This window comes from Heteronotia binoei, chromosome 21 (genome assembly GCF_032191835.1).
Source record: "Heteronotia binoei isolate CCM8104 ecotype False Entrance Well chromosome 21, APGP_CSIRO_Hbin_v1, whole genome shotgun sequence".
In the NCBI taxonomy this organism is placed as follows: Eukaryota; Metazoa; Chordata; class Lepidosauria; order Squamata; family Gekkonidae; genus Heteronotia; species Heteronotia binoei.
The window spans coordinates 171,557,289-171,583,508 of NC_083243.1; the positions used below are offsets into that span (position 1 = coordinate 171,557,289).

The window sequence follows — 26,220 nt, forward strand, 5'->3', positions numbered from 1 at the left end:
ATCCCCTGATTTATTCTGGTTTTCTAGCATTTGTACACAGTATTCTGCAGGTATAGTTTGCTGCAGTTTTTGGTTCCTTGTGATTGATGTTTCATTTAAATTGATAAAGCTTGGTGTGTTGTACATATATCAGGTTTTCTTTTTGAGTTGCATTCATTGGCATATCAGAAAAATCCTGCACAGAAAGAATCTTAATGCCATCATACCTATAATCAGACTGAGAGTCCTTTTTCAGTGTTTATATGTGCATTGGTAATACTAGGAGGAAAGATGCAAATTAACTATAGGAACTTAATATTGTGGTAACTTGCATACACTCCCATTCAGAATTAATTTTAGAATTTTTCCTTGGTGATACCAGAACTAAAGGGGAGTGGAACTCCAGTAAGCAGGGCTTTTTTGATAGAAAAAGCCCAGCAGGAAATCATTTGCATATTAGGCCACACCCCTGATATCACCACTGTTTCACACTGGGCTTTTTGTAGAAGAAGCCCAGCAGGAACTTATTTGCATATGACACTAAACCAGCTGGAACTGCGTTCCTGTGCATTCCTGTTCAAAAGAAGCCCTGCCAGTCAGACCAGACTTCAAAAATAATAAAAGAATGGCCCTGAGGAAATTCAGTCATCCCTAATTCATAGTACAAGCTATTTGTATGAGGGAGAACCCCATTAATTCCTCTGCCATGCTATTATAGCAACTATCCATGCTGAAATGTATTATACAGGGCAAAGGTTTTGGTTAATTTATCAGCTGGGGTAATTGATAAATCATTTACTGAAAAAATTGACCCTTGTCTGCTCCTTCCCACCCTCTATCCTTCCTTCCCTGAGGTGGCCCTCTTTTCCTTCTTTCCCCACCCTCACCTCACTGTGATGGGGTGGCAAGGGTGGGTGCTACTTTGCCATGCTGCCTTTGTGCCTTACTTCACCTCTGATCTCAGGTCGAGAAAGGCAGGTGCTCACTCACTGTGCTTCACTGCAGTGTGAGTGGGGAAGATGGACACAGCCTTGCCTTACCTCCTCCATGCCATAGTTCTGTGAGGGATGGAAGGAGAGGGTTAGTGCCACTTCACCTTGCTGCCTCTGTACACTTCACTGCTGCACAGGAGATAGGAGAAAGGGCACAGTCTTTCTGCCTCCTCATAGTGGGGCACAATTGGAGCTCTGCTTAGAAGGTGCAAAATTCTAAAACATTATTCTCAGTTTATCAGGAAAAAAAGAGGTCAAATGCAGGAATACAGCATACAATTCAGCATCTGGTAGTCTGTATTAGATAAAATCGTCATACAGGATTATCATGATGCTGCTTTCTAAATCTACACATTTATGAAGCTAAACAACACACTATCTCATGTTTGCTTTTAGAACCAGCTTCTACTTGACAAGAGAAAGATGCTGGCCAGGAATGTTACACTGTCCCAGCACACTGGGTTGACACTTTCATTGAGCTATCCACTATGATCCTCTTAGTCTCAGCAAGTACAGACCCTATTAGCCTATAGTTGAAATTGGGTTGTTGTTGTTGTTTTGTACCAGTGTGTATTACCTTATACCAACAGTGAACTTCATTTGTCACATTGTCACCCACCACCCAATTTGTGGAGATCCTCTTGGAGCTCTTCACAATCAGCCATAGTTTTCACCATTCTGAATATTAATGTCATCTGCAAACATAGCCACTACACTACTCATCCCCAGTTCCAAGTCATTTATGAACATATTGAATACTACCAGCCCCTATTCTGACCCTTGTGGGACCCCACTGCTTACTTCCTTTCATTGTGAGAACTGTCCATATATTCCTACTCTTTGCTTCTGGTCATTTAACCAATTTTTAATCTATCACGGAACCTGTTCTCTTATTTAATGTCTTCTAAAATTACTCAGGAGTCTTTGGAGAAGTACCTTCTCAAAAGCCTTTTGAAAGTCCAATGTCTATTGGGTCACCATTGTCTGCATGCTTGTTCAGTTTTTCCAAGAACTTCAAAAGGTTAAGGAGGCAGAAGTCATGCAGATTTTCACTCAGAAGGCTTTGTTGGTCTGTGTGCTTAATAATACTCTTTGACTACAGTTTCTACTAGGAATGGCACAACTGGCTGATGACCCAAAATTGGTCATAAATTTTGATCAGATCATGATTTGTGAAGCAATGCTTATGAACTGAAGAACCACCTTGAACTTTCATGAATTTTGATGCAGTTTGTGGTGATTTGTAGTGGTTCTTGAAGAGCAGAGATTTAAACCCCCACATTCTTCATTAAAACCAGCTTAGCGGTGAGGAGCTCTCTGCAGCTTAGCTGCTTAGTTTAAATGTCTGGGAGCCATTTAAACTACTAATTGCTGCTCCCCACAAAAATCCCTCTGGTTCCTTTTAAAAAACTGGTTTACCATTTACTACTCTCAGTCTTCTGGTACAGCAGCTGAATTTAGTGACAGGTTACATATGCAGGTTAATAGATCAACTATCTTACATTTGAGTTTCTTAAGAACTTTCAGATGTATGCCATCAGCACCTGGAGACTTACTGTTTTTAATTTTTCCAATAGATCTAGAACAGGGATGTCAAACTCATTTGTTATGAGGGCCAGATCTGATATAAATGGGACTTTGTTGGGTGTGGCCATGTGTATCATAAAATGTAATGGCAGGTAGTAGAGATATAAATTTTATGAGGGTCACAGACAAACACAATTAAAGATATTTTTTAACTTAAAATACAAAAATGCTTAAAACTCTTGCAATGTTTTGTATAAAATGGAAAGGTGAGGGAATAGTGGGATTTGGCAATGGTATTTTTTAAAATAAAACATCAAGAAGAAGCACAAAGATCACATCAGAAACTAAAAATATAAAATCCTCTGAGCCTGGGAAAACATGAAATGGCTGGGCATTGCAACCTTCCCTCAACCCCATATCTATTCAGATTGGCAATGGCTCTCCAGTGTAATATCCCCCTTTAGCTATGGGTTTCCAGGCTAGAAGTACTCACTAGGCACCAGTTCTCAGGTCTGTTCAGCAGACACAAGCTGGCTCAAAGCATCAAGCCTTTATTTGCAAGGACACAACTCCAGGAAGTATGAGCTTCAGCTGGCCAAAGGAACGTTGAAAAGTGAATCCAAATTCCACTCCATTTAAATGCATTGCAGCACAGAGAAGGCTGCAAGCAAAACATGGAATGGATTTTCCATTTAAGGTCTCTGGGTCCATGGCCCAGAGACCTTAATGGAAAATCCACTGCATTTTTATTCCAGCTTTGCTTCCTGCTACAGCTGGCAAAGCCAAGGCAGAAAGAGCAGGGAATTTCAGCAGCATCCAAGCTTCAAAGGGGGACAGGAGGGAGGAGAAAAGAGCCCCACTGGCCTGATTAAAGCCCTGGGCCAGCCCGTTCTGGCCTATGGGCCAGACATTTGACACTCCTGGTCTAGAAATTTGTATATCAGCAGCAGAAACCTTTATTGGCATAAAAGAAATCAGTTATACAGAGTAAGAGGATTACCAAGTTATACAGAATAAAAATTACCCATAAAATACAAAAATACAGTTAAAATTTAGAAACCTCATTACCAGTTAAAACTATGGTTATAAAATCCTTTGGCATATCATGGTGGCCAGAAAAATGAACTTGGCTACTATTTCAGTGTCTTTCAGGAGGAAACCGCTCAGGAGACTAAAGACTTTCAAGGCATCTGAGCAGTCTCCTGATTTCTCTAAAATGGGATGCAGAAGTGAGTTTCAAAGCTGTGAATATAGCAAACAGTGGAGCAAGACATGAGGGACTGTTTCAACAGATGTGTGATCACAAGGACAGTATCTAAGAGAGTAGGTCATCTTGTTAAATCTGCCAAGAAGTATGGCACAGGGCAGAGCATTACATCTAACAAGAGAGAAAGCTCTTCGTTGCTGGGCTGTCAATAAAAGGGAAAAGTATGAAGCCATTTTCCCCATGGTGAGAGGAATCTCAAAACACAGTGAACAAGTTTTATTGGCCAGACTATATAATTCCTGGCTTTCAATGTCCAAAGTCTACTTTTAATTTGGTAAGATGCTGCTGAAAACGACAGCATAGACAATGATTCCAGGGATAGGCCCAAAGACTTGATTTTCCCTGCAATATACTCTCACCAAGTGGAGAATTTATATTCAGAGAGCATATGATGGGAAAAGCTCTCCGATTCAGAGATATAGTGTAGACGGAGCCAGAAGTTGACAGTAGCAAGCCAAGCTCTGTTCACCGATAGAGACATGCCAGTTTCCAAGCATATTGCTGTGTATGGAATGCAGTTCAGCCAGCCTAAGACTTTCTGCAGGAATTTCGATTGGATCATCACCTCAATTTGACTCAGTTCTTCAGACTCCCTTCTTGAAAATAGTGACTGTGAAACAGAAGTAAAAAATTAATTAAAATTTTCTGATATCTCTCCATCTTTCTTTTGCAATCTATTTCTTTGTCATACACTCAACTGCTTCCATTTATCTAAGAGCAAAAAAGAGAAACGAGGGGCATAACGTCTTGGGGTGGATGTTTCCTTCCAGTCATGCATTAAAAAGATCAAGAAATACCTTTTGCTACAGAAAGATAATCTTTCCTCTGAAAATAAATCCAGGTGGGTAGCCATGTTGGTCTGAAGCAATAGAATAAAGTTAGAATCTAGTGCACCTGATTGATTGATTGATTGATTGATTGATTGATTGATTGATTGATTGATTTTTCAGATTTTTATTCCACCATCCCCAGATGGGCTCATGGTAGATTACAACAAGACCAACAAAGTTTTATTCAAGGTTTGAGCTTTTGTGTGCAAGCACACTTCTTCAGATATCTGAAGCTCATACCTTGAATAAAACTTTGTTGGTCTTAAAAGTGCCACTGGACTCTAACTTTATTTTTTCCTCTGAAAGAATTGTTAGGAATATAACCAGCAGACTTGAAATAATTCCATAAAACCTATATTACCAAACACCCAGTGTGGTGTAGCAGTTAAGAGTGTCAGACTAGGAACTGGGAGACCTGGTTTTGAATCCCCACTTGTACCATGCAGCCTTGCTGGATGACCTTGAGCAAATCACCCAGTCTCAGCCTAATTTACCTTACAGCGTTGTTGTGAGGATAAAATGGAGAAGAGGAAACCAATGCAAACCACTTTGGAGCGAAAAATGGGGCATAAATGAATTTAATAAATTTACAAAATGCAAAATAAATTCAAAATTACCAAATTTATATCCCACCCTCTCCTGATGGGCTCAGGGCGGCTAACAACAACAAATTAAACCACATAAACATTAAAAACAAAATGCATAATAAAATCATTCATTGTGCATTTCTAATTTCTCTGATGTTCTTGTTTCAGTTATAATAATTCAGTGGGATTATCAGTGCCATGGAGTAATAGCTACCTCCCTTCAACCGTTAAAAGCGGGTTTAAATAATTTGGTTTTACAGGCCCTGCAGAACTGTGGCAGGTCCCGCAGGGTCCTGATGTTTTCAGGGAGGGTGTTCCACAAAGCAGGGGCTATTACTGAAAACGCTCTGGCTCTGGTGATGGACAGTCGAGCCTCTTGCGATCCGGGGATCTTAAGGAAGTTTTGAAACCCTGAACGAAGTGATCTCTGGGGCACATATGGGGAGAGGTGGTCCTGAAGGTAGGCAGGTCCCAGGCCATATAGGGCTTTAAAGGTTATGACCAGCACCTTGAAACGAATCCGGAATGCCACAGGGAACCAGTGCAATGTTTCCAGCAAAGGTTGAATGTGCACCCATACAGGTAGCTCCATTAACAGCCTGACTGTTGCATTTTGCACCAGTTGCAGCCTCTGAATTTGAGTCAAGGGCAACCCCATGTAGAAGGTGTTACAGTAAATTCTTGAGGTGATCATCGCATGGATCACTGTTGCCAAGTCACTGTGCTCTAGGTATGGAGCCAACTGCTTTATCCGTCTAAGGTGATAAAATGAGGATTTGGCAGTGGCTCCTACCTGGGCCTCTGTTACCAGCAACAGCTCCAGAAGCGCCCCTAAGCTCTTGACCTTTGAAGCAAGCATCAGTGGTGCCCCATAAAAAGCCAGCAGAGGGAAGTCGCATAGGTCCTTCTGGCTCTGCGGGCAAGCCAAAATACACTTGCCTCCTAAACAGCTATACGGGCCTTCAGGGCATAGTGGTCCGACCATGACGCTGCCTCAGCAGTGATCTGGTCCACCGTAACTCCCACCACGAAGATCAACTCCAGCATGTGCCCAGCCTGATGGGTGGTATTTGTTACATACTGGGAGAGTCCTAATGTCGCCATGGATGACACCAAGTCCGTCGCCTGTATGGAGTTCACATCATCAGCGTGGACGTTGAAATCACTCATGACTAAAAGCCATGGGTACTCCAGCACCCAGCCTGCTACGGCCTCCATCAGGGATGGTGAGGCACTGACTGTTGTGCTAGGTGGTCGGTACACCAGCCAGATAGCCAACCTCTCCCCCACATCCCATAACAGGCCAGTACACTCTATGCCGGTGATTGTTAGAGGTGGGAGCGCCCAGAAGGAGTAAGCCTCCAGTATAAATAGTGCCACCCCTCCCCCCCCACCCTCTAGTCCATGACTGGTGGAGGACCGAGTACCCAGGTTGAGCCATTTGGGAGAGAGCTACTGTCTCTCCATCTCGCACCCAGGTCTTGGTCACGCAAGCCAGGTAAATTGCCTGCTCATGCACGAAGTCACATAGGACTGCGATCTTATTATTAATGGACCTGGCATTACACCATTACACAATATCTTTCCATGCAGGTTTGAATCATGGATGAGATTCCCGCCCCCCCCCCCCTAAAAAAAAATCATTTCAGCTCTATGTTGAATACTAATCTGTAAGCAGCACTGAGGGACGGTGGCTCAGTGGTAGAGCATCTGCTTGGGAAGCAGAAGGTCCCAGGTTCAATCCCTCGCATCTCCAAAAAAAGGTCCAGGCAAATAGGTGTGGAAAACCTCAGCTTGAGACCCTGGAGAGCCGCTGCCAGTCTGAGAAGACAATACTGACTTTGATGGACCAAAGGTCTGATTCAGTATAAAGCAGCTTCATATGTTCATATGTTCATTAAAAGATGCAGCAATTAAAAGAAGCAGTTCTCCAAAACTGCAGAAGCATATTAAAAAAAATGATAATAGAACAAATGAAATGGTTTGAGTAAATACAAAGGTTTGTGCATCTCACCCAAAATAGTTCATGTTTGGTACAAGATCAATAGTCATGGGGAGAGCATTCCATTAATGAAATACCACCACAAAAACCTTCTCCTTGGTGTCCCATTTCTTGCCTCTAAAAGTGGGGGTACATGGATCAGGAGGGCCTTTCAATCAGATACTATTTTTCAGGAAGGCTCATTTAGGTGACCCTGCAGCCATCCTGGACCCCAGCTATTTGGGCCTTTAATGGTAAGAATTCATACTTCCAATGGTGCCCTGGAACAAATTGGAAACAGAGTTACTTCAACAAAGCTGGTATTTGTTCCTTAATATTGGGGCTTGCCAATTGTCTTGTTAGGAACAATTTATTAGGAACAAACTGAATCTTCAAGAGAGTCTCACATAGAATTCATGGTTGTAATCTTATGTGGTATAACTGTGAGAGGATGTGAATGTGGATGGTGGAGGGCACATCACATTTTTCACAAGGCTTTCCAGCCTAGTTAAAGGTGCTGCATGCTACAAATGAGGTATGGCTATGCATTTTTAAATATGGATTGGCTAGCAAACACAAACTGTAAACCTGTTGTTTGGGGGCAACAGCAACCCTGCCTAAAACAGATTGAATCTTTACATGGTCCATAACTTTTAGTGGTTATGTCCAATAGTCACCAACAACATTTGTTTTCTATCTTAGTTCAAAGCAGCCAATTAGTTTAATCATCACAGCCCATTCTGAGTTCTGTATTGGTCACTGTTTTTAACATATGACATTATTTTTCTAAATTACAGATCAGATTACATCAGTAAATCAAATTCTATCGAGAGAGAACAGGTGCAGCAGGGAAATGGATGAGCAAAATCACACAGAGGTGGCAGAATTTGTCCTCTTGGGATTAGTGGAAAATCCAAAGATGAAACAACTTTGTTTTGTTATAGTGTTAATTATGTATGTAGTCACCATGACTGGAAATCTTGGGATCATCATATTAATCTGGATGGATTCTCAACTCCAGAGCCCCATGTATTTCTTCCTCAGCCATTTGTCTTTCTTAGATTTTGGATATTCCTCAGCCATTGCCCCCAAAATGCTGGAGAATCTTCTAACAGAGAGGAAAACAATTTCTTACACGCTCTGTGCTACACAGATGTATTTCTTTGTTTTCTTTGCAAGTACTGAGTGTATCCTCCTAGCTGCAATGGCTTATGACCGATATGAAGCAATCTGCAATCCTCTCATGTACATGGTTAGTATGTCCCCCCCAAAATGTATCCTGATGGTGGCTGGATCCTACTTGATTGGCTTTCTGAATGCCATGACACAAACAATTTCCACCTTCACATTATCTTTCTGCGGCTCCAATATCATCAACCATTTCTTCTGTGATGTTCCCCCATTGTTAGCTCTTTCTTGCACTGACACAAGCCTCAATCAAATGATACTCTTTTTGTTTGCTACAGTCCTGGGCATATTCACTTCTGCAGAAATTTTGATCTCATATACATTCATTCTGTCTGCAATCTTGCAGATTCGCTCAGTTGAGGGAAAGCAAAAGGCCTTTTCAACATGTGCCTCACACTTAATGGCTGTAACCATCTTCTATGGAACAACAGTCTTCATGTACTTACGACCAAGTTCTAGCTACTCCATGGACCAGGACAAGTGGGCTTCCGTGTTTTATACTGTGGTAATCCCAATGCTGAACCCCCTGATCTACAGCTTGAGGAATAAGGAAGTGAAAAATGCTTTGAGAAGACTTCAAACACATGAGATAACTTTCTTGAGGGGCATAAGGAAGTAAAAAATATTTGACAATGGAAATTATTTTGTTGAATATTATGAACCAGTGTACTGTTAAGCCATATATGAAGCCACTGGGAAACTGAGATAAATGAGATGTAAACATATTTGCTTGGGTGCTGCATTGCAACCTAAATATTCAGGATAAATTATGTTGTTGTTGTTTTTTGTTGTTGTTTTTTAAAAAAATGCATACCTTGGTGACTTGGCAAAACTCATGCTGTTTGCCTGAACTTCATATACCTGGACTTAGGTCTTAGTATCTGGTTTCTGTAGCCTTTCCATTCTTCCATGCCCAGCTAAGGACTTCTTTCCTCCTCTTTTACCTTTCTTTCTCTCCTACCCTCCACATTTTTCATCCCTTTGGGGGCATCTCCACATACCTTCCCTCTTCCCCAGATGTTTTTCCTTTGGACTAGTCACACAGGAAGAACACATGGGTTAAAGTAACTCTAATTGGATGCTATGATGTGCAAAATGAACGTTTTTGTTGTGGTGTGATGATTCTCTTTAATAGGTTAGGGTGAGTAATATTTGTGACTCCAGATTTTTAATTGTGCAAACAGTGACTGAAGCATACATGAATTCTTAGGGTGTTTTGTTTTTATTTAGATCAGATTGATCTTGAAAATGCTTAATGTATTCCTCTACTTGTTTGGGCTGATTGTATTCTGTGATGACACAGGCACTGGTGAGTTATTATGAGTGGATTGTTCTCCATATAGAAATCATTTGTGTAATCATGTAATTGTTTTATATAATTGAGTATGTTATGTACATATTGTAGGTAAGTTTACAGACTGGCAAGGAGATCTGAAGATTCTTATTGAAAAAGGAAGGACACCAGGCACCTGTTTTCAAGTGATCAAGTTGATGATACTGGACATGAGACTTTGTGGGTGAATGCTGATGATGTTGCAATTTATAATTATTTCTGAACTTTTAAAGCCATTCAGTGGTTGCATGTACCAATAAGATTTGTATACTGCTTGAATTATAGAAACCTGACACAAGAGGAAGCTGTGTGAAAACACCAGACAAAAAGCAATAGCTCATGGCTAAAACAAGCTGTACAACAATGTCACAATATTAATAAAGAATTGTATAAGATGCTTATATAGAAAATGTGTATTTTTAACATGAATGAGAAAAATATATACACCTTCGGGGCTCCGCTACAGCCCTTCAAAAGCTTACATATAGGAACCTATTGCAGACTCGAGAAAACCAATATACAAAGTCCCAAGAGCTTAATGTTGCATCATGGAGCTCAACTCCTTTGCATATGCTCATGTGGGAATGTGAAGAGAAAGTCTTGCCGTCCCTGCACCAGATATTGCTGCAACAGATAGCTAGCATATACCAAGTTGTTTCCCAGAGGCTTCATCAGGCACGTGTGCTCCAGGGACATATAAACATTCATACAGAAACGTAATTATTCCAAGTCATGCAGGAAAGCTGGCATCTAACAGATACTTTATCCTGTGCAGTGGTGAAAAAGGCAAACTCTATGTTACCGTAGTTATTATTAGGAAAGAGTTTGAGAATAAAACAGCCAATATTGTAATACCCCTATATAGATCTATGGTGCAGTCTCATTTGGAATACTGTGTACAGTTCCATTCATTATATCTCAAAAAGGACATTGCAGAGCAGGAAAAGCACAGAAGAGGGCAACCAAACTGATTAGGGGGTTGGAGCACCTTCCCTAGGAAGAAAAGCTGAAAAGTCCTGGACTTTTTAGTTTAGAAAAGAGACAACCGGGGGGGGGGGGGGGGTTGATACAGGTTTATATAATTTGGAATTTTTGATCCTGAATTTTTTCATCTAACCCTATAAAAGAAGAATTCTGTATTCTGTGTTTATGTTCACTTGCTTTCTGCCCTGCAAATATCAAATGGCCATTCTATTAAAACCAGCCTTTTCTACCAGCCCATAACCTTGAGTGCTTATTTTCTCTCTGTCTAGATAGATCTTGGACAGAGGTGGGAATTTTATTAGTTGTAATCCTCCGCTAAAACTTTGTGACCATGTTACTTGAAAAACCACCTCCTCACATACTATCTAGCCCATCAGTCATAGAAATACAATAAAACCCCTGCTGGACCTGACCAGCATTCCATCTAGTCCAGCAACCAGCCAACCAAATACTTTGAAGAGCCAACAACAGGGCATAGAGGCCTGGTATTCAGAAGTTTACTGCTGAATTCGTATCAGAAGTTTAATGCCTTTGAATGTGAAAGTTCCCTTCAGTCACCATGTCTAGTAGCCACTGTCAGACCTATCCTCCATGAATCTCTCAAATCCCCCTTTTAAGTGCTTACTGCCTGTGGCCATCACTGTATTCTCTGGCAGTGAATTCCATATTTCAATTACTTACTGAATAAAGAAATATTTCCTTTTGTCTGGTCCTGAATCTACTCTGCATCAACTTAAGTTGTTCTCACAAGTCCTGCTCCCTGTGTTCCAACCTTCAGAGGCAAGGCAGGAAGAGTTTCTTCAGTGACAGTTAGGGCTTTTTTTGAGCAGAAACGCACAGGAATGCAGCTGGCTTGGTGTCAGGGAGCCTGACCTAATATGCAAATTAGTTCCTGCTGGGCTTTTTCTACCCAAAAAGCCCTGCTGACAGTATTTCACCTGTAGAGTCTTTCTCTTTGACTCACTTTGCTCTATATGACTCTCTTTTAGGCACCAGGCCACAATGCTTCTGTTTACCTAGGCCAGGCCCGTAGCTACGAGGGGGCCTGTGGGGGCACAGCCCCCTGACTGCTAGGCAGGGCCCCCTGACTTGGGGCCCCTAACCAGCCTCCAGTGCCTTGGCTGCATCCTTCTCCATTCTGCCGTCATCATACACCATTGCTTCTGCTTGCTTAGGGGCCAGAAGAATTCTCTGACCCCTCAGCAAGCAGAAACAACGGGACACTTTTGGAGCCCAGGACTGAAAGTTAAGCTCCCTGTTGCTTCTGCTTGCTTAGGGGCTGAAAAAAAATCTCTGACCCCTCAGCAAGCAGAAACAACGGGCACTGAAAGTGCCCAGGACTGAAAGTTAAGCTCCGTGTTGCTTCTGCTTCCCTAGGGGCTGGAAGAAATCTCTGACCCCTCAGCAAACAGAAACAACAGGGCACTTTTAGCACCCAGGACTGAAAGTTAAGCTCCGCGTTGGGCTGACGTTGGGCTAGAGGGTGCTTGCAAGAAGAGGCCGTTCTGACCCACAAGTGGGGTGGCGGGGGTAGCGAGCAGATGGCTCCATTGCAGGCTTTCTCTGCCAGACAGGGCAGGGTAGGGTAGGCTGGTGCACAAGTGGAGGTCCCAGCTGCAGTCCAGGGCTGGGGATCAGTCGAGAGGTGATGTTCGCCTGCAGGGGTTTTCTGGCCTGGTCTCACTGTCCACCCAAGCGAGGGTGGGAGCTGCGCTTGGGCAGCCTTGGCTTGCCCTCCAACAGGAAGAGATCCACCACCACCCTTGTCCCGCCAGGCTTGCCTAGCTGGATCATGCTACAGGTAAGGGCAGGAGACCGTGAGGCACGTATCTAAACCTCTGAGTGGCTCCCCATCAGAGCTGCTGGAAGAGGGGTGGAAAGGAATCACCTCGGGGCAACTCTGGGGAGGGGGGAGGCTTTATGGCAGCTTTCCTCCTCAGTGGTGGTAGGAGAGAAGGCCATGGACGTTGGGGCCACTATGTGCCCCCTGAAAAAAATCAGGGCCCCCAAATTCTTCAAATCCTGGCTACGGGGCTATCCTAGGCTTTTAATTGTAATGATCGGGGAAGGCAATGGCAAACCACCCCGTAAAAAGGTCTACCATGAAAACGTGAAAGCAGCGTCACCCCAGAGTCAAAAACAACTGGTGCTTGCACAGGGGACCTTTCCTTTCCTTAATTAAAGAGCTGATTTGATAACACATTTTTTTATAATGTATTTTTAACCTGAGAAATATCTGACTTTTTTTAAGTTGTTCTGTGTTCTATGTTGCATTATGATCTATCTAAGTTTTTTAATCTTTGGATTTCATTAATGAGTTTTATGAAATTTTATGTTTTATTTTGAAATTCAGAGAAAGAACTCCATTTAAAATCCCATTTAAAACACACAAAACAATGTTAGGGTTTAATTGCCTGTCAGATGGTACTCCTGAGACTTTATGGTACCACAATTCCCAAAGGCTAAAATCTGCATGTATTACCTCTTCTCCACAGACTAGCAGCTTGTGAATTCAGGGAAAAGAGGTTACTGCATCAAAGATATGCTAGGTGAGTTTACATTTTAGCTCAAAGGAATACAATTTAGTGCATAATGAGTTAAAACTGGTCATCTTTTTAGGAATAGTAACAGTCTTTGTGCATTGTGTAATTTTCATATGCTAACAGTGCAACCCTAAACAGAGTCACACTCTTCTAAACCCAATGAAAATAAATGGGTTTATAACAGTGCACCCTTAGCATAAGTTTTGGCCTTCTTCCAGAATGTGTATTAATACAAGTGGCATATGAATGAAGATTTTGGGTGACATCTCACAAGATACAGGAAAATGTGGGAGTGGAGGAGTAGCAATTCTTCAACTGAAGCCGAAGCTAACGTTTTTCTCTTTCCTTCAGGTCTTTGGAGAGATGCATTCTGTTTTTCTCAGCTGCAAAAGAGCACAATAATGTCTACCTGGCTCAGAAATATAAAGCAGGTAGCAGCAAGCGGGGGGGAATGCAATTTTAGAGCACAAGATAACAATACTTACTCAGATTCCAATTTAGAAGAGGAGATAGGCTTGTCCCAAACTTGAAAATACACACCCATCTTGGGTAACAACTTTAACATAGTCGTATTTGTAAATCCCAACCAGATCTCTAGTCAATGCTATATTTCATGGCAGAATTTTCCTAATTTGTGTAACTACTTTGGTGGGTAACTACCATACCAAACCTTTAATGGCATAATAAATTCAAATAAAAATACACAGAATATAAAAATGTAAACATTGGTGATAAAATCAAAATAAAACCGAGCTTACAGATGCATTCAAACATGGTCGGAATTAAATTTAAGGAGGTCAGCCAGAAATTTTGCCACAGCCTCACTAACCACCCCCTCAGTATCACTCACTAAATAATAACAGGGTGGCAGAATAGACAAATCTGGGGGAAAAGAAAGCTTGCCAAATAAATCTTTACGGAGGTTATGGTAAAGAGAACAATCAAGTAATATATGCTGGATTGAGTCAGGAGTATTTGCTCCACAGGAGCAAAGTCTGTCGGCTAAAGGGACTCGCTGATATCTCCCTTGTAAAACTTTGGAGGGAAACGCGTTTAGTCTAGCCAACATAAATGCCCTGCGATGACTTGGACTGGTTAAGTCTGATAGATAATTGGGCATTTTGCCACAGAAAGCATAGAGACCTAAGGCAGCTGGAGAGCAAATATAAGGGTCTGTTGGCCGTAATTTCATTTCCTCCGATTCCCACAGTCTCAATTTAATACATCTGAAGATATATGACTCATCAGAGGTAGAAAAATCATCTACCTCTAACCCCAATTGATTGAGTTTGAACAGAAGCACTGCTGTCCAGGATGAAGTATATGGGTCTCTTTTCATACAATCAAGAAGGCTGTTAGGATCTGTTCTAAAGTGAATTTTGAGCCAGAATTTAAACACTGCAATCCAGGCTTTTGTCTCCACCAAAAACTGACCCACTTCAGAGCAAAGTAGGACACACATTTTGGCAAACCAAGAATTTGTCTAAAGAATGAGGCTTGAATGCCCTCCACATTCCTGGTAAAAGCTGGGATCCATATAGGGATACCATAGAGAATTTGGGCAAGCGTTTTGGCTTTGAACACTTTAATTGCTGCTGGAACTAATTGGTGGGTAACTAAAACTGCAATCTGGTATACATTTACATAAAATTAAGCAACACTGAAGTCAGGGAAATTTACTTTTGAGTGAATGTCTGATTGAAGTATCCATCACATATTAAGCAACTGTGTGTTTGTGTGTGGATAGATAGATAGATAGATAGATAGATAGATAGATAGATAGATAGATAGATAGATAGATAGATAGATAGATAGATAGATAGATAGATAGATAGATAGATAGATAGATAGATGGATGGATGGATGGATGGATGGATGGATGGATGGATGGATGGATGGATGGATGGATGGATGGATGGATGGATGGATGGATGGATGGATGGATGGATGGATGGATAGATGGATGGATGGATGGATAGATGGATGGATAGATGGATAGATAGATGGATAGATAGATGGATAGATAGATAGATAGATGGATGGATAGATAGATAGATAGATAGATAGATAGATAGATAGATAGATAGATAGATAGATAGATAGATAGATAGATAGATAGATAGATAGATAGATAGATAGATAGATAGATAGATAGATAGATAGATAGCTAGCAAAAATTCTACTTTGTGAATTACTGGCATTAAAGTTGTGAGCTATGGCATAAATTAGATTGCTTTGGGGGCATCCTTCTTGAGCTAAGACAAAAATATGTGAGCCAGAGGCTAAAAAAACCTGTGCGCTAGCTCACACTAACTGAGCTTAGAGGGAACACTGGCCTCAGTGCTCTTCCAATCCAGGAGGATAACCATCAGGATGTGATTTTTTAAACTCTTATCTAGGTGGCATTTCACTCCACAGAAGCTACATTATCTGTCATCAACACTCTCACCAACTTGTTGGAGAGGTTTTAGGAATACAGGATCATATTGGCATTGCTGGTGGAGCTGTAAATGTATACAGTCATTTTGGTCTATAGTCATAAAACATACAGATTATAACAGCATTCAGAATGCCACTGGAAGCTGATATATTGCTTTTAAACTCATGGCATAATTATCGTATCTGGCCAAACAATAAAGAATTGATTGAGATTTATATACCTAGCAGCAACCATTATTTATTTATTTATTTATTTATTTATTTATTTATTTATTTATTTATTTATTTATGATTTATATCCTGCCCTTCCCACCAAGGTGGCTCAAGGCGGCTGTGCCTTGATTGAGGCTTATAATACCTAGCAGCCAAAAAGAGGGGGGGAGGTCTTTGTTTAAAACATTAATTAGCCACCTTTCTTCCTTGCAAAAATAAAGTTAAAAATATAAGTATAAATAAAACATTATTAAAGGAGGAGGAAGTTTAGATTTATACCCTGCCCTTCTTGCAGAGTCTCAAAACAGTTTACAATCTCTTTCCCTTCCTTTCCCCACAACAGACACCCTGTGAGGTAGGCGTGGCTGAGAGAACTGCTCTTGAGAGAACAGCTCTGAGAGAGCTGTGACTGACCCAAGGTCATCCAGCAGCTGCATGTGGAGGAGTGAGGAATCAAACCCAGTTTTACAGATTAGAGACTGCCACTCTTGACCACTACACCATACTGGCTCTCTTGGACAGAAAAAAAAAACCATTACAGATCATGGATATATCTAACTGAACATTTTAGCATATAATCTCTCCAGGAACCCAGTATTTTGCTACCAGAGATGCTTTAATTAAGCATGTCATGAATAAAACCAAGGACCATCTGTGTTTAAAGCATGTGTTCTGCCACTGAGCTTCCCAAATCCCTGTCTCTCTTGTCAATGTAGTAAAACAAACAGGGACAAACACCTTGATTCACTAGAGGTTATCCCCATGACCACATTATCATTTTTTGAGTCTTTTTGTTTTCACTGTATAATGCCTGCACTACTTCTCTTTCAGATCAAAGGGGAGACACAATTGTTTGGGACACAGCATTTATTTGCACTTGTCAGTATTAAATAGTTCTATTTGGAACCTGAGGTGAAGAAATAGCTGAGTAAAATAAAAGTTAGGAGCAAGTAAACACATTTCAGATATTGTCCTCAAGACCAGGACTACCTGCACTGCAGAAAGCAGAAGAGGAGTATTAACAGGACATGCATTACTTTTGTCTGTAAAAAAATGTATTAATGGAAGAAGCAAATAGAGACAATGGCCATAGTGTTCCTTGACAGAGGATGGATTGGTATAACATCAATGATTTATACCAGCTGAATATCTGTTCCTGTGGGTTCCCAAATATACCTGTTTCTAATTATAATGTACTGCACACTAATATTTGTATATGTGGTTGCTTTACTGTCATTTTAGCTGTGCCTTCATTATTGAAACTTCAGCTTTATTTTTCTGCAGTCAAAAATTTTGTATCCTTCCAGGATATAGCATATTGCAAAAAGATGCTAGTTGGTAATGAAACAACAGTGACCCACTTTGTTCTCTTAGGGTTTCCCAGCAGTCCAGCCATTCAAATTGTCCTCTTTCTGACATTTCTGATACTCTACAGCATGGTTCTGCTGGGAAATATTGGACTAATGGTTCTAATAAGAACCATCCCCCAACTCCACACTCCAATGTACTTCTTCCTCAGCAATTTGTCTTTTGTTGATCTTTGCTACTGCTCAGTGATTGTCCCAAAGATGCTCGTAAACTTCTTGGCAGAGAAAAAGCTAATTTCATATGCTGGCTGTGGACTGCAGTTCTACTTCTTTTGCACCTTTGCTGACACTGAGTCTTTCATCCTAGCCTCTATGGCATATGACCGTTATGTAGCCATCTGTAACCCACTTCTTTATACTGTCATGATGTCTCCCAAAATTTGTATCTTGCTGGTTTCACTCTCTTACCTTGGTGGTACATTAAGTGCTTTGGTCCATACTTGCTTTGCCTTCAGACTGTCCTTCTGTGGACCTAATTTAATCAACCACTTCTTCTGTGACCTTCCACTGCTCCTCAAGCTCTCATGCTCAGACACCTCCCTCAATGAACTCCTACTCTACACCTATGGTAGCTCTGTAGAAATCATGTCTTCAATCATTATCATCATCTCCTATATCCTTATTATCACTTCTGTTTTGAAGATACGGTCTGCAGCAGCAAGACACAAGACATTCTCCACCTGTGCCTCTCACCTGACCTCTGTCATTATCTATGAAGGAACTCTCCTCTTCATCTATTCCCGCCCCAGCTCCTGGTACTCCCCTACCTCAGACAAGTACATCTCTGTTTTCTACACTATTATTGTCCCTGTATTGAATCCTCTAATCTACAGCCTGAGGAACAAAGATGTAAAAGATGCTTTCTGGAAAGCAAAAGATACTAAAATCTTTGCTCATTGATACTTCTGAATCTCATAACTGGACAAGCTTGGAGCAGGTAGACAATAGAACAGTATGTTAAAAAATAGGTATGTTAAAAAAAAACAGTGCTTCAAATTCATAAGAGAATAAAGGAGCTAACTGTTTTAAACTAATTTTCCATGGATTTCAGTCTCTTCTAGAAAATTTCCATGGGTTTCAATCTCTTCTAGAAGTCAGTCTCTTTTAGAAAATTATCATTAATGGTGGTTAATTAATGTTGTTGGCTGACATCAGAAAAGTGATATTCATGTCACAAAATTATCCCATATTCTACCATTTTGACTTCCATGTAGTCCAAAAAAATTAAACTGTTTGAATTCTTGCTATATTGTCTAAGTTTTAAGAAATAAAAAGGGGTGAATTTTCTTCTCGTGGTGCTTTATACTCCCATATAATTAGTGTCAGCCTGGTAAACTGACAGATTGAAATGGAGGAATTGAATATTAGGATACACCTAAGGTAGTGGTTCCTACTATTTTGGGTATGATGACTCAGAAGTCTAAATTTATTTGGTACGGTGACCCATTTTTAAAAAAGAGCACAGGTCAGCAAAAGAATAAAAGCCTGGGATCCACTTTTGCAGGCTTCACAACCTGCTTTTGGGTTAGAACCCTGCTTTTGAGTTAGAACCCACAGATAGGAAATGCTGACTTAAAGCAGGTGCTGTTTAAAACTGATTCCTCACTGGCAGTTGCTCTACCTCTGGGCTTCAAGCGATGCATTCCCCACCAGTTGCTGCAAGGTTGCCTTTTGATCCATGGCTACCTCCCATTCCCCTCTCAGCAACTGGATCTGGGGGGTTTTTTGGAGATATGGTTGCTGTGAGGGGAATGGGAGGTAGCTGCCAATCAAAAGGCACCTGCGCAGCAACTGATGGGGAACTGATCACTGAGCCAGCTCAAGCAAAACCTGGGGGTGGAGCAACTGCCGGTGAGGAATCAGTCTGGAGATGTAATATAACAAGAAGTACATATTTTTTTTTTCTAGTGTAGGAAACAATTTTTAATGAACTCAGGAAAATGCATCATTTTAAAGTACCACAATGAGGTTCTCTGTAAAAAGCAAATGACAACATCCCTTCATCAGATCTGAGAGCTTATTCAGTGCAATGTTCTTGCATATCAGAAATTATTTAGGCTGCTTTTCCAAGAACACTTTCCAGGGAGTAAACCCCACTGAGTAAAATAAGACTTCTGAGTAGTTATGTTTAGGTGTGCTTTCAAAGGCTGCAGTCCTAAGGACAATTTCCAGCTAGGAAGCCCCACTGAATAACAAGGGAATAGCATGGGACTTACTTATAAATAGACCTACTTAGGAGCTCTCCCTATGTCATTCTAAGCAACATTATAATGCTTTCAATAGAATGAGGTTTTGAGGCATCATATGTACTGGTCTGATATGCACACTGCCACCTAAAAAGATTTGCAGGATGAGTCTCATAGAATCAGCATCAAAATATTATTTTTAATTGTTTAAAACATTTTTATGCTACCTTTTATGCTACCTTTTCATCTGATCATTTTCATCTGGTCATTGTTGATTTCTGTTTGGGGTCTCAAACATGCTCAAACTTAGAAGATAGAGCATAGCTCTGATAGAATGGGACTTAGATTTTAAATGGGAAAATGTAGACTAATAGGGTAAGTCCCTGTTGCTGTTGGGACTTATATTTTTCAGTGTGCTCTCTGCTTTATTGCAGGCCCATAGCTATGAGGGGACCTGTGGGGGGCACAGCCCCCTGAGTGCTAGGCAGGGTCCCCTGACTTGGGGCTCCTAACCAGCCTCCAGTGCCTCGACTGCATCCTTCTCCATTCTGCCATCATCATACACCATTGCTTCTGCTTGCTTAGGAGACATGATCATACACAGTTGCTTCTGCTTGCTTAGGGGCCAGAAGAAATCTCTGACCCCTCAGCAAGCAGAAACAATGGGGCGCTTTTGGAGCCCAGGACTGAAAGTTAAGCTCCCTGTTGCTTCTGCGTGCTTAGGGGCTGGAAGAAATCTCTGACCCCTCAGCAAGCAGAAACAATGGGGCGCTTTTGGAGCCCAGGACTGAAAGTTAAGCTCCCTGTTGCTTCTGCGTGCTTAGGGGCTGGAAGAAATCTCTGACCCCTCAGCAAGCAGAAACAATGGGGCGCTTTTGGAGCCCAGGACTGAAAGTTAAGCTCCCTGTTGCTTCTGCGTGCTTAGGGGCTGGAAGAAATCTCTGACCCCTCAGCAAGCAGAAACAATGGGGCACTTTTGGAGCCCAGGACTGAAAGTTAAGCTCCCTGTTGCTTCTGCTTCCTTAGGGGCTGGAAGAAATCTCTGACCCCTCAGCAAGCAGAAACAACGGGGCACTTTTGGAACCCAGGACTGAAAGTTAAGCTCCCTGTTGCTTCTGCTTCCTTAGGGGCTGGAAGAAATCTCTGACCCCTCAGCAAGCAGAAGCAATGGGGCACTTTCAGCACCCAGGACTGAAAGTTAAGCTCTGAATTCCTTCTGCTTGCTTAGGGGCTGGGATCCCTCAGCAAGCAGAAACAACAGACTGCCCAGGACTGAAAGTTAAGCTCCGTGTTGCTTCTGCTTGCTTAGGAGCTGGAAGAAATCTCTGACCCCTCAGCAAGCAGAAACAACGGGGCACTTTCAGCACCCAGGACTGAAAGTTAAGCTCCACGTTGGGCTGACATTGAGCTAGAGGGCGTCTGCAAGAAGAGGCTGTTCTGGCCCTCAAGTGGGGCGGCGGGGGTAGGGGCAGATGGCTCCATTGCAGACAGGGCAGGATAGGGTAGGCTGATGCACACAAGTGGAGGTCCCGGCTGCAGTCTGGGGCTGGGGATCAGCGGAGAGGTGATTTTCGCCTTAAGGGGTTTTCTGGCCTGGTCTTGCTGGCCACCTGAGCGAGGGTGGGAGCTGCGCTTGGGCAGCCTTGGCTTGCCCTCCAACAGGAAGAAATCTGAATTGGAGGTCTTGTAGCCCCAGAAGTCAGTTGCGACTTGGTGGCGCCTTCCACCCCCCCCCCCCCGGTCCCATCGGGCTTGCCTAGCTGGATCATGCTACAGTTAGGGGCAGGAGACCGTGCAGCACGTATTTAAACCTCTGAGTGTCTCCCCAGCAGAGCTGCTGGCAGAGGGGTGGAAAGGAATCACCTTGGGGCAGCTGTGAGGAGGGGGGAGGCTGTATGGCAGCAAGCTGGCAGCTTTCCTCCTCAGTGGTGGTAGGAGAGAAGGCCATGAAGGTTGGGGCCACTATGTGCCCCTTGAAAAAATCAGGGCCCCCCAATTCTTCAAATCCTGGCTACGGGGCTGCTTTATTGTTTGTTATGCTTTATGCTTGACTGAATTCTAACTGTGTAACTGTTTTCTGTTTTGCCCTTCTATCCATATATTTTAAGCCTTCTGTCTAAAGGAACTGTATGAGCAACTGTACTAATGTAATCTCTTGTTTTGCCTTTCTAATGATATTTTAAGCCTTCTGTCTAAAGGAGAAACTTGGAGTCTAATAAACCGTTTTGCTTTTCCAAACTGGAAGTCTAATAAAGTTTTTCTACGAGGTCTTAAAACTTATTAGTGAATATGTATTAGCCTTCTGATAACTGCTGGTTGCTTTGGTACCTGCAGGTTTTAGCTAGGGGTTTGTGCTGTTGGGGGTACAAAAGAAATCCCCCAACAAAGTTGATGACCTATCGATGTGATTTCAGAAGCTCCTGGTTGTTTGGGTAATTGGAGGTACAGGAACTATGCAAAAACAGAATTCCCCAACAGTAGTGTGTCCACTCCTAAAGAAGCCTACCCTAGACCCTGGAGATCTCGATAATTATTGACCAGTCACAACTGTTCCATTCCTGAGTAAGGTGATGGAATGAATATTGGCTAGACAACTCCAAGTCTTCCGGGATAAGACAAACTGTTTAGATCTATTTTCAGGCCTAGTTGTGGAATTGAAACAGTCTTGGTTACCCTGGTGAATTACTTGTGCTAGAAAATGGGTAGACAGCGTGTGATTCTCCTGACCTTTTCAGCAGCTTTCAGTACTATTGATTATGGTATCCTTCTGGACCACCTATCTAGGCTGGGATTGAGAGGCACCATTCTGCGTTGGTTCTGAATCTATTTGGAGGATGGGTTTCAGAAGATGGTGCTGGGAAAGTGTTGTTCTGCCCCTTTGGCCTGTGGGGTCTGACAAGGTCCAGTTTTCCCCATATGCTTGTTAACTGGGTGAGATTCAGACACCCAGCTGTATCTTGCACTTCCAAATGATCCCAGGGAGGCTGTAGAATTCCTGAATTGGTGCCTGGAGGAAGTTTTGAAGTAGGTGTGGGCTAATAAATTGAAGATTAATCTCAGTTGTGAACTGGCAGAGACTGACCAAGAGAGAGATCTTGGGGTCATGGTAGATAACTCACTGAAAATGTCAAGGCAGTGTGCGATTGCAATAAAAAAGCCCAACGCCATGCTGAGAATTATTAGGAAGGGAATTGAAAACAAATCAGCCAGTATCATAATGCCCCTGTATAAATCGATGGTGCGGTCTCATTTGGAGTACTGTGTGCAATTCTGGTCATCGCACCTCAAAAAAGATATTATAGCATTGGAAAAAGTGCAGAAAAGGGCAACTAGAATGATTAAAGGGTTGGAACACTTTCCCTATGAAGAAAGGTTAAAACGCTTAGGGCTCTATAGCTTGGAGAAATGTCGACTGCAGGGTGACACAATAGAGGTTTACAAGTTTATGCATGGGATGGAGAGTGTAGAGAAAGAAGTCCTTTTCTCCCTTTCTCACAATACAAGAACTCCTGGGAATTCAGTGAAATTGCTGAGCAGTTGGGTTAAAATGGATAAAAGGAAGTACTTCTTCACCCAAAGGGTGATTAACATGTGGAATTCACTGCCACAGGAGGTGGTGGCGGCTACAAACATAGCCAGCTTCAAGAGGGGATTGGATAAAAATATGGCGCAGAGGTCCATCAGTGGCTATTAGCCACAGTGTGTGTGTGTGTGTGTGTGTGTTTTGACCACTGTGTGATACAGAGTGTTGGACTGGATGGGCCATTGGCCTGATCCAACATGGCTTCTCTTATGTTCTTATGTTCAACAAGACCAAAGTGCTACTGGTGTACAGAAGGTCTGACTTGGGCTTTAAAGTGTCACCTATTATGGATAACATTGCACTCTCCTTAAAAGAAGCAACCCATAGCCTGGGTGTACTTTTGGACCCAGGCCTACTTCTGGATAAGCAAGGGGCAGGTGTGGCCAAGAATGCCTTTTAACAGCTTTGACTGGTTAGTTGACTGCAGCCTTCTTAAGGCAGAAAATACCAGGTCACTGCGGTGCTCACCCTGATTACATGCAGATGTTTTGTATATATTTTTATTCTTTTGTATGTGTTTTCATTCTGTTTTAAAACTCTTTTGAAAGTTGTTTTAATGGTGTATGATTGGTAGGTGGATTGATATTAATGGTTTTTTTTTTAATTTTATCATGCATGTTTCAAATTCTCAGCCATTTTGGCAGCACTTGTAAGGGCAGAAAGATAGGATATAGATTTTGTAAATGAATAAAGGTGGGGAGAAATGAAGTTGACAAGGTATGGGACCAAACTGGAATAAAACTTCATTGATCATATCAATTTTTGGTAGGCAGCAACCTTGCTGCCTTTCCCATTGTTGTTATCACAATTACAATAATCTTCAAAGCCACCAGTAGAATCTGTCACTGCTAGGGTTGCCAATTCCCAGGTGGAGGCAGAGGCTCCCCCGGTTTGGAGGCCTTCCCCCACTTCAGGGTCATCAGAAAGCAGAGGGGGGGATGTCTGCTGAGTATTCCATTATTCCCCATGGAGACTGATTCCCATAGGGTATAATGGAGAATTGATCCATGGTTATTGTCAGCTCTGCTCCTATCTTCAAATAAAGACACTCTCCATGTATCCAGGAAAAGTGTTTATTTTGAATAACAGATGACAGATATTTCTGGGGGAAAGTGTCTAAACTGAGAATTGTCCAGGTTATATACCTTTATCAGCAATCATTACTTCCCTGCCAGAATTCAAGCAAGAAAAGTGTGCCTTAGCTAGACAATTAGTTCTCACAAGAAAATCAAAGGGAGACAGTTACAAACACCATGAGATATCACTTAACCTTGAAAGCCAGCTTGTGTTGGTGCATTTGAGGGGCCCTGCTTGGAGTTGATACAATTTGGAAACAATAGCTGCAAAGCAAGCAAGCATTCTAAAATAGCTTCTAAAACATGGCAAGGGATCTTGACATACTGCCTCCTTTCAGAGGGGCCTCCAGGTATGTCGGGATATTTTTTATAAAATTGGCAAAGAAACCTGGGGGCTTCATCCCATTCATTATGGGATGGGGGAAAGTGGAGCCATTTGATCAAATAATAGAGTTTTCCTTGTTTTCATTTTGCACTAAGATTTCTTCAACCTCATGGTGATTTGGGTTCCCCACAATGATAACGTCTGCAGCAAGTGAGTGGGGGTGCCACTTCGATTCACCAGGGTCTTGTTTCAACAGGCTGGAATGAAAAATGGGGTGAAGTTTACTCAAAGTCTTAGGTAAATCAAGTGCAACAGTCACTTTATTAATCACCCTTCTAATTTTCAAAGATCCCAAATATTTATATCCAAGTTTCCTGGATGGTTGAAGAGAGGGGAGGTTTTTGGTGGACAGATATACAGAGTCTCCAAGTTTTAGTTTCCATCCTGGGGAATTTTTATTTTTTATTTTTGTCATAGTGAGCTTTAAATGTCTCTTCAGCCTTATCCAGATTTTGTGTTATTGTTTTCCAGGATGTGCTCAGGTCTGACCACCACTGTGCAAAGTCAGCTGGTAGTGAGGCAGTGCCTCCCCCAGGCAACTAGGGAAATGGCTTGCCCTCATAACCATTCACAATCAGGAAAGGGGAGTCTTGAGTGGAGCTGTGTAAGCTGTTATTATATCCATATTCTGCAAAGGGGAGCAGTTCCACCCAATTGTCATGATAACCAATAAAACAGTGCAAGTATTGTTCAGTTAAAGAATTAACCCGTTCCGTCTGCCCATCCATTTGTGGGTGGTAGGCGGAGCTAAGCCCTTGTTCTGTTTGTGTGAGCTTGTAAAAGGCAGTCCAAAAGACGGCAATGAACTGAGGGCCCCTGTGACCACCTTGTCTGGGAATGAATGTAATCTCACAATGTGTTGGAAAAATAAGTAAGCCAATCTCTTGGCGGATGGTAATTTTGAGCAAGGGATAAAATGGGCTTGTTTGTAGAATGTGTCCACTACTACCAAAATAACTGTTTTCCTTTTACTCGTTGGCAAGTCTGTAATAAAATCCATAGAAACAACAGACCAGGGGTGCTTAGCTGTTTCTAGTGGTCATAATGGGGGGAGGGGTCCCCTTCTCTGTTTTGCCATCAGACATATAGGGCAAGAGGCCACGTACTCAGAGATGTCTTTTGTCTTGTGTGGACACCAGAACTGTCATTGGACCAATGTAATGTCTTTATGTAACCAAAGTGACCTGACAGTTTATTGTCAAGGTAGTGTTGTAATACTTCCTTTCACAAAGCTTCTGGCACATATAGCTTACTGCCTCTGTACCAGAAGCCTCCATCCCCTTGTGTTACATCTGGAGACCAGCAGCTTTTCCCTTCCATTTCAGCTGCTTGTCTGAACTTTTCTCCCCATTGCATCTATTACAGAAGGTGGGCCGTTATGCTGTGTGTCATCACCGTTCCCCCTAGTTGGGAGGGAGTGAACATCTAATCCACCACCTCCTCCCATTTGCTTTTGTGTTCAGGTAGGCAGGATAGGGCTTTGGCTAAAAAATTACGCTTGGCAGGGAGGTGTTGCAGCATGAAATTAAATTTGGAGAAAAACCCCACCCACCAAACTTGTTTAACGGACAATTTGTGGTGGGTGTGGAGGGCTTCTAGGTTTTTGTGATCAGTCCAAACTTCAAAGGGGACTCGCGCTCCCTTAAACCACTGCCACCAGGTGGTGAGAGCGAACGTAATGGCTGTGACCTCTTTATCCCATACTGACCAATTGCGTTCTGTGGTCATAATTTTTTTTAGATGTAAGCACATGGGCATAA

The 26,220-nt window shown here is 42.1% G+C and overlaps 2 protein-coding genes across 3 annotated transcripts; both read left to right on the forward strand.

Moving 5' to 3' along the window:
• The first annotated feature begins 8,012 nt into the window (after positions 1–8,012).
• On the forward strand, positions 8,013–9,134 carry LOC132589768 (olfactory receptor 5AR1-like). The gene has a single exon (XM_060262493.1). It carries the CDS (start codon positions 8,017–8,019, stop codon positions 8,968–8,970), a length of 954 nt encoding a protein of 317 aa, XP_060118476.1. The 5' UTR covers positions 8,013–8,016; the 3' UTR covers positions 8,971–9,134.
• An 8,057-nt stretch (positions 9,135–17,191) lies between these two features.
• On the forward strand, positions 17,192–18,487 carry LOC132589095 (olfactory receptor 5I1-like). 2 transcript variants are annotated; one of them, XM_060261718.1, is made up of 2 exons: positions 17,192–18,102; positions 18,463–18,487. In XM_060261718.1, exons 1-2 carry the CDS (start codon positions 17,192–17,194, stop codon positions 18,485–18,487), a joined length of 936 nt encoding a protein of 311 aa, XP_060117701.1. The 2 variants fall into 2 exon arrangements, with proteins under 2 accessions (XP_060117701.1, XP_060117700.1); XM_060261717.1 differs by lacking the exon at positions 18,463–18,487 and having other exon boundaries at positions 17,192–18,130.
• The last annotated feature ends 7,733 nt before the right edge of the window (positions 18,488–26,220 follow it).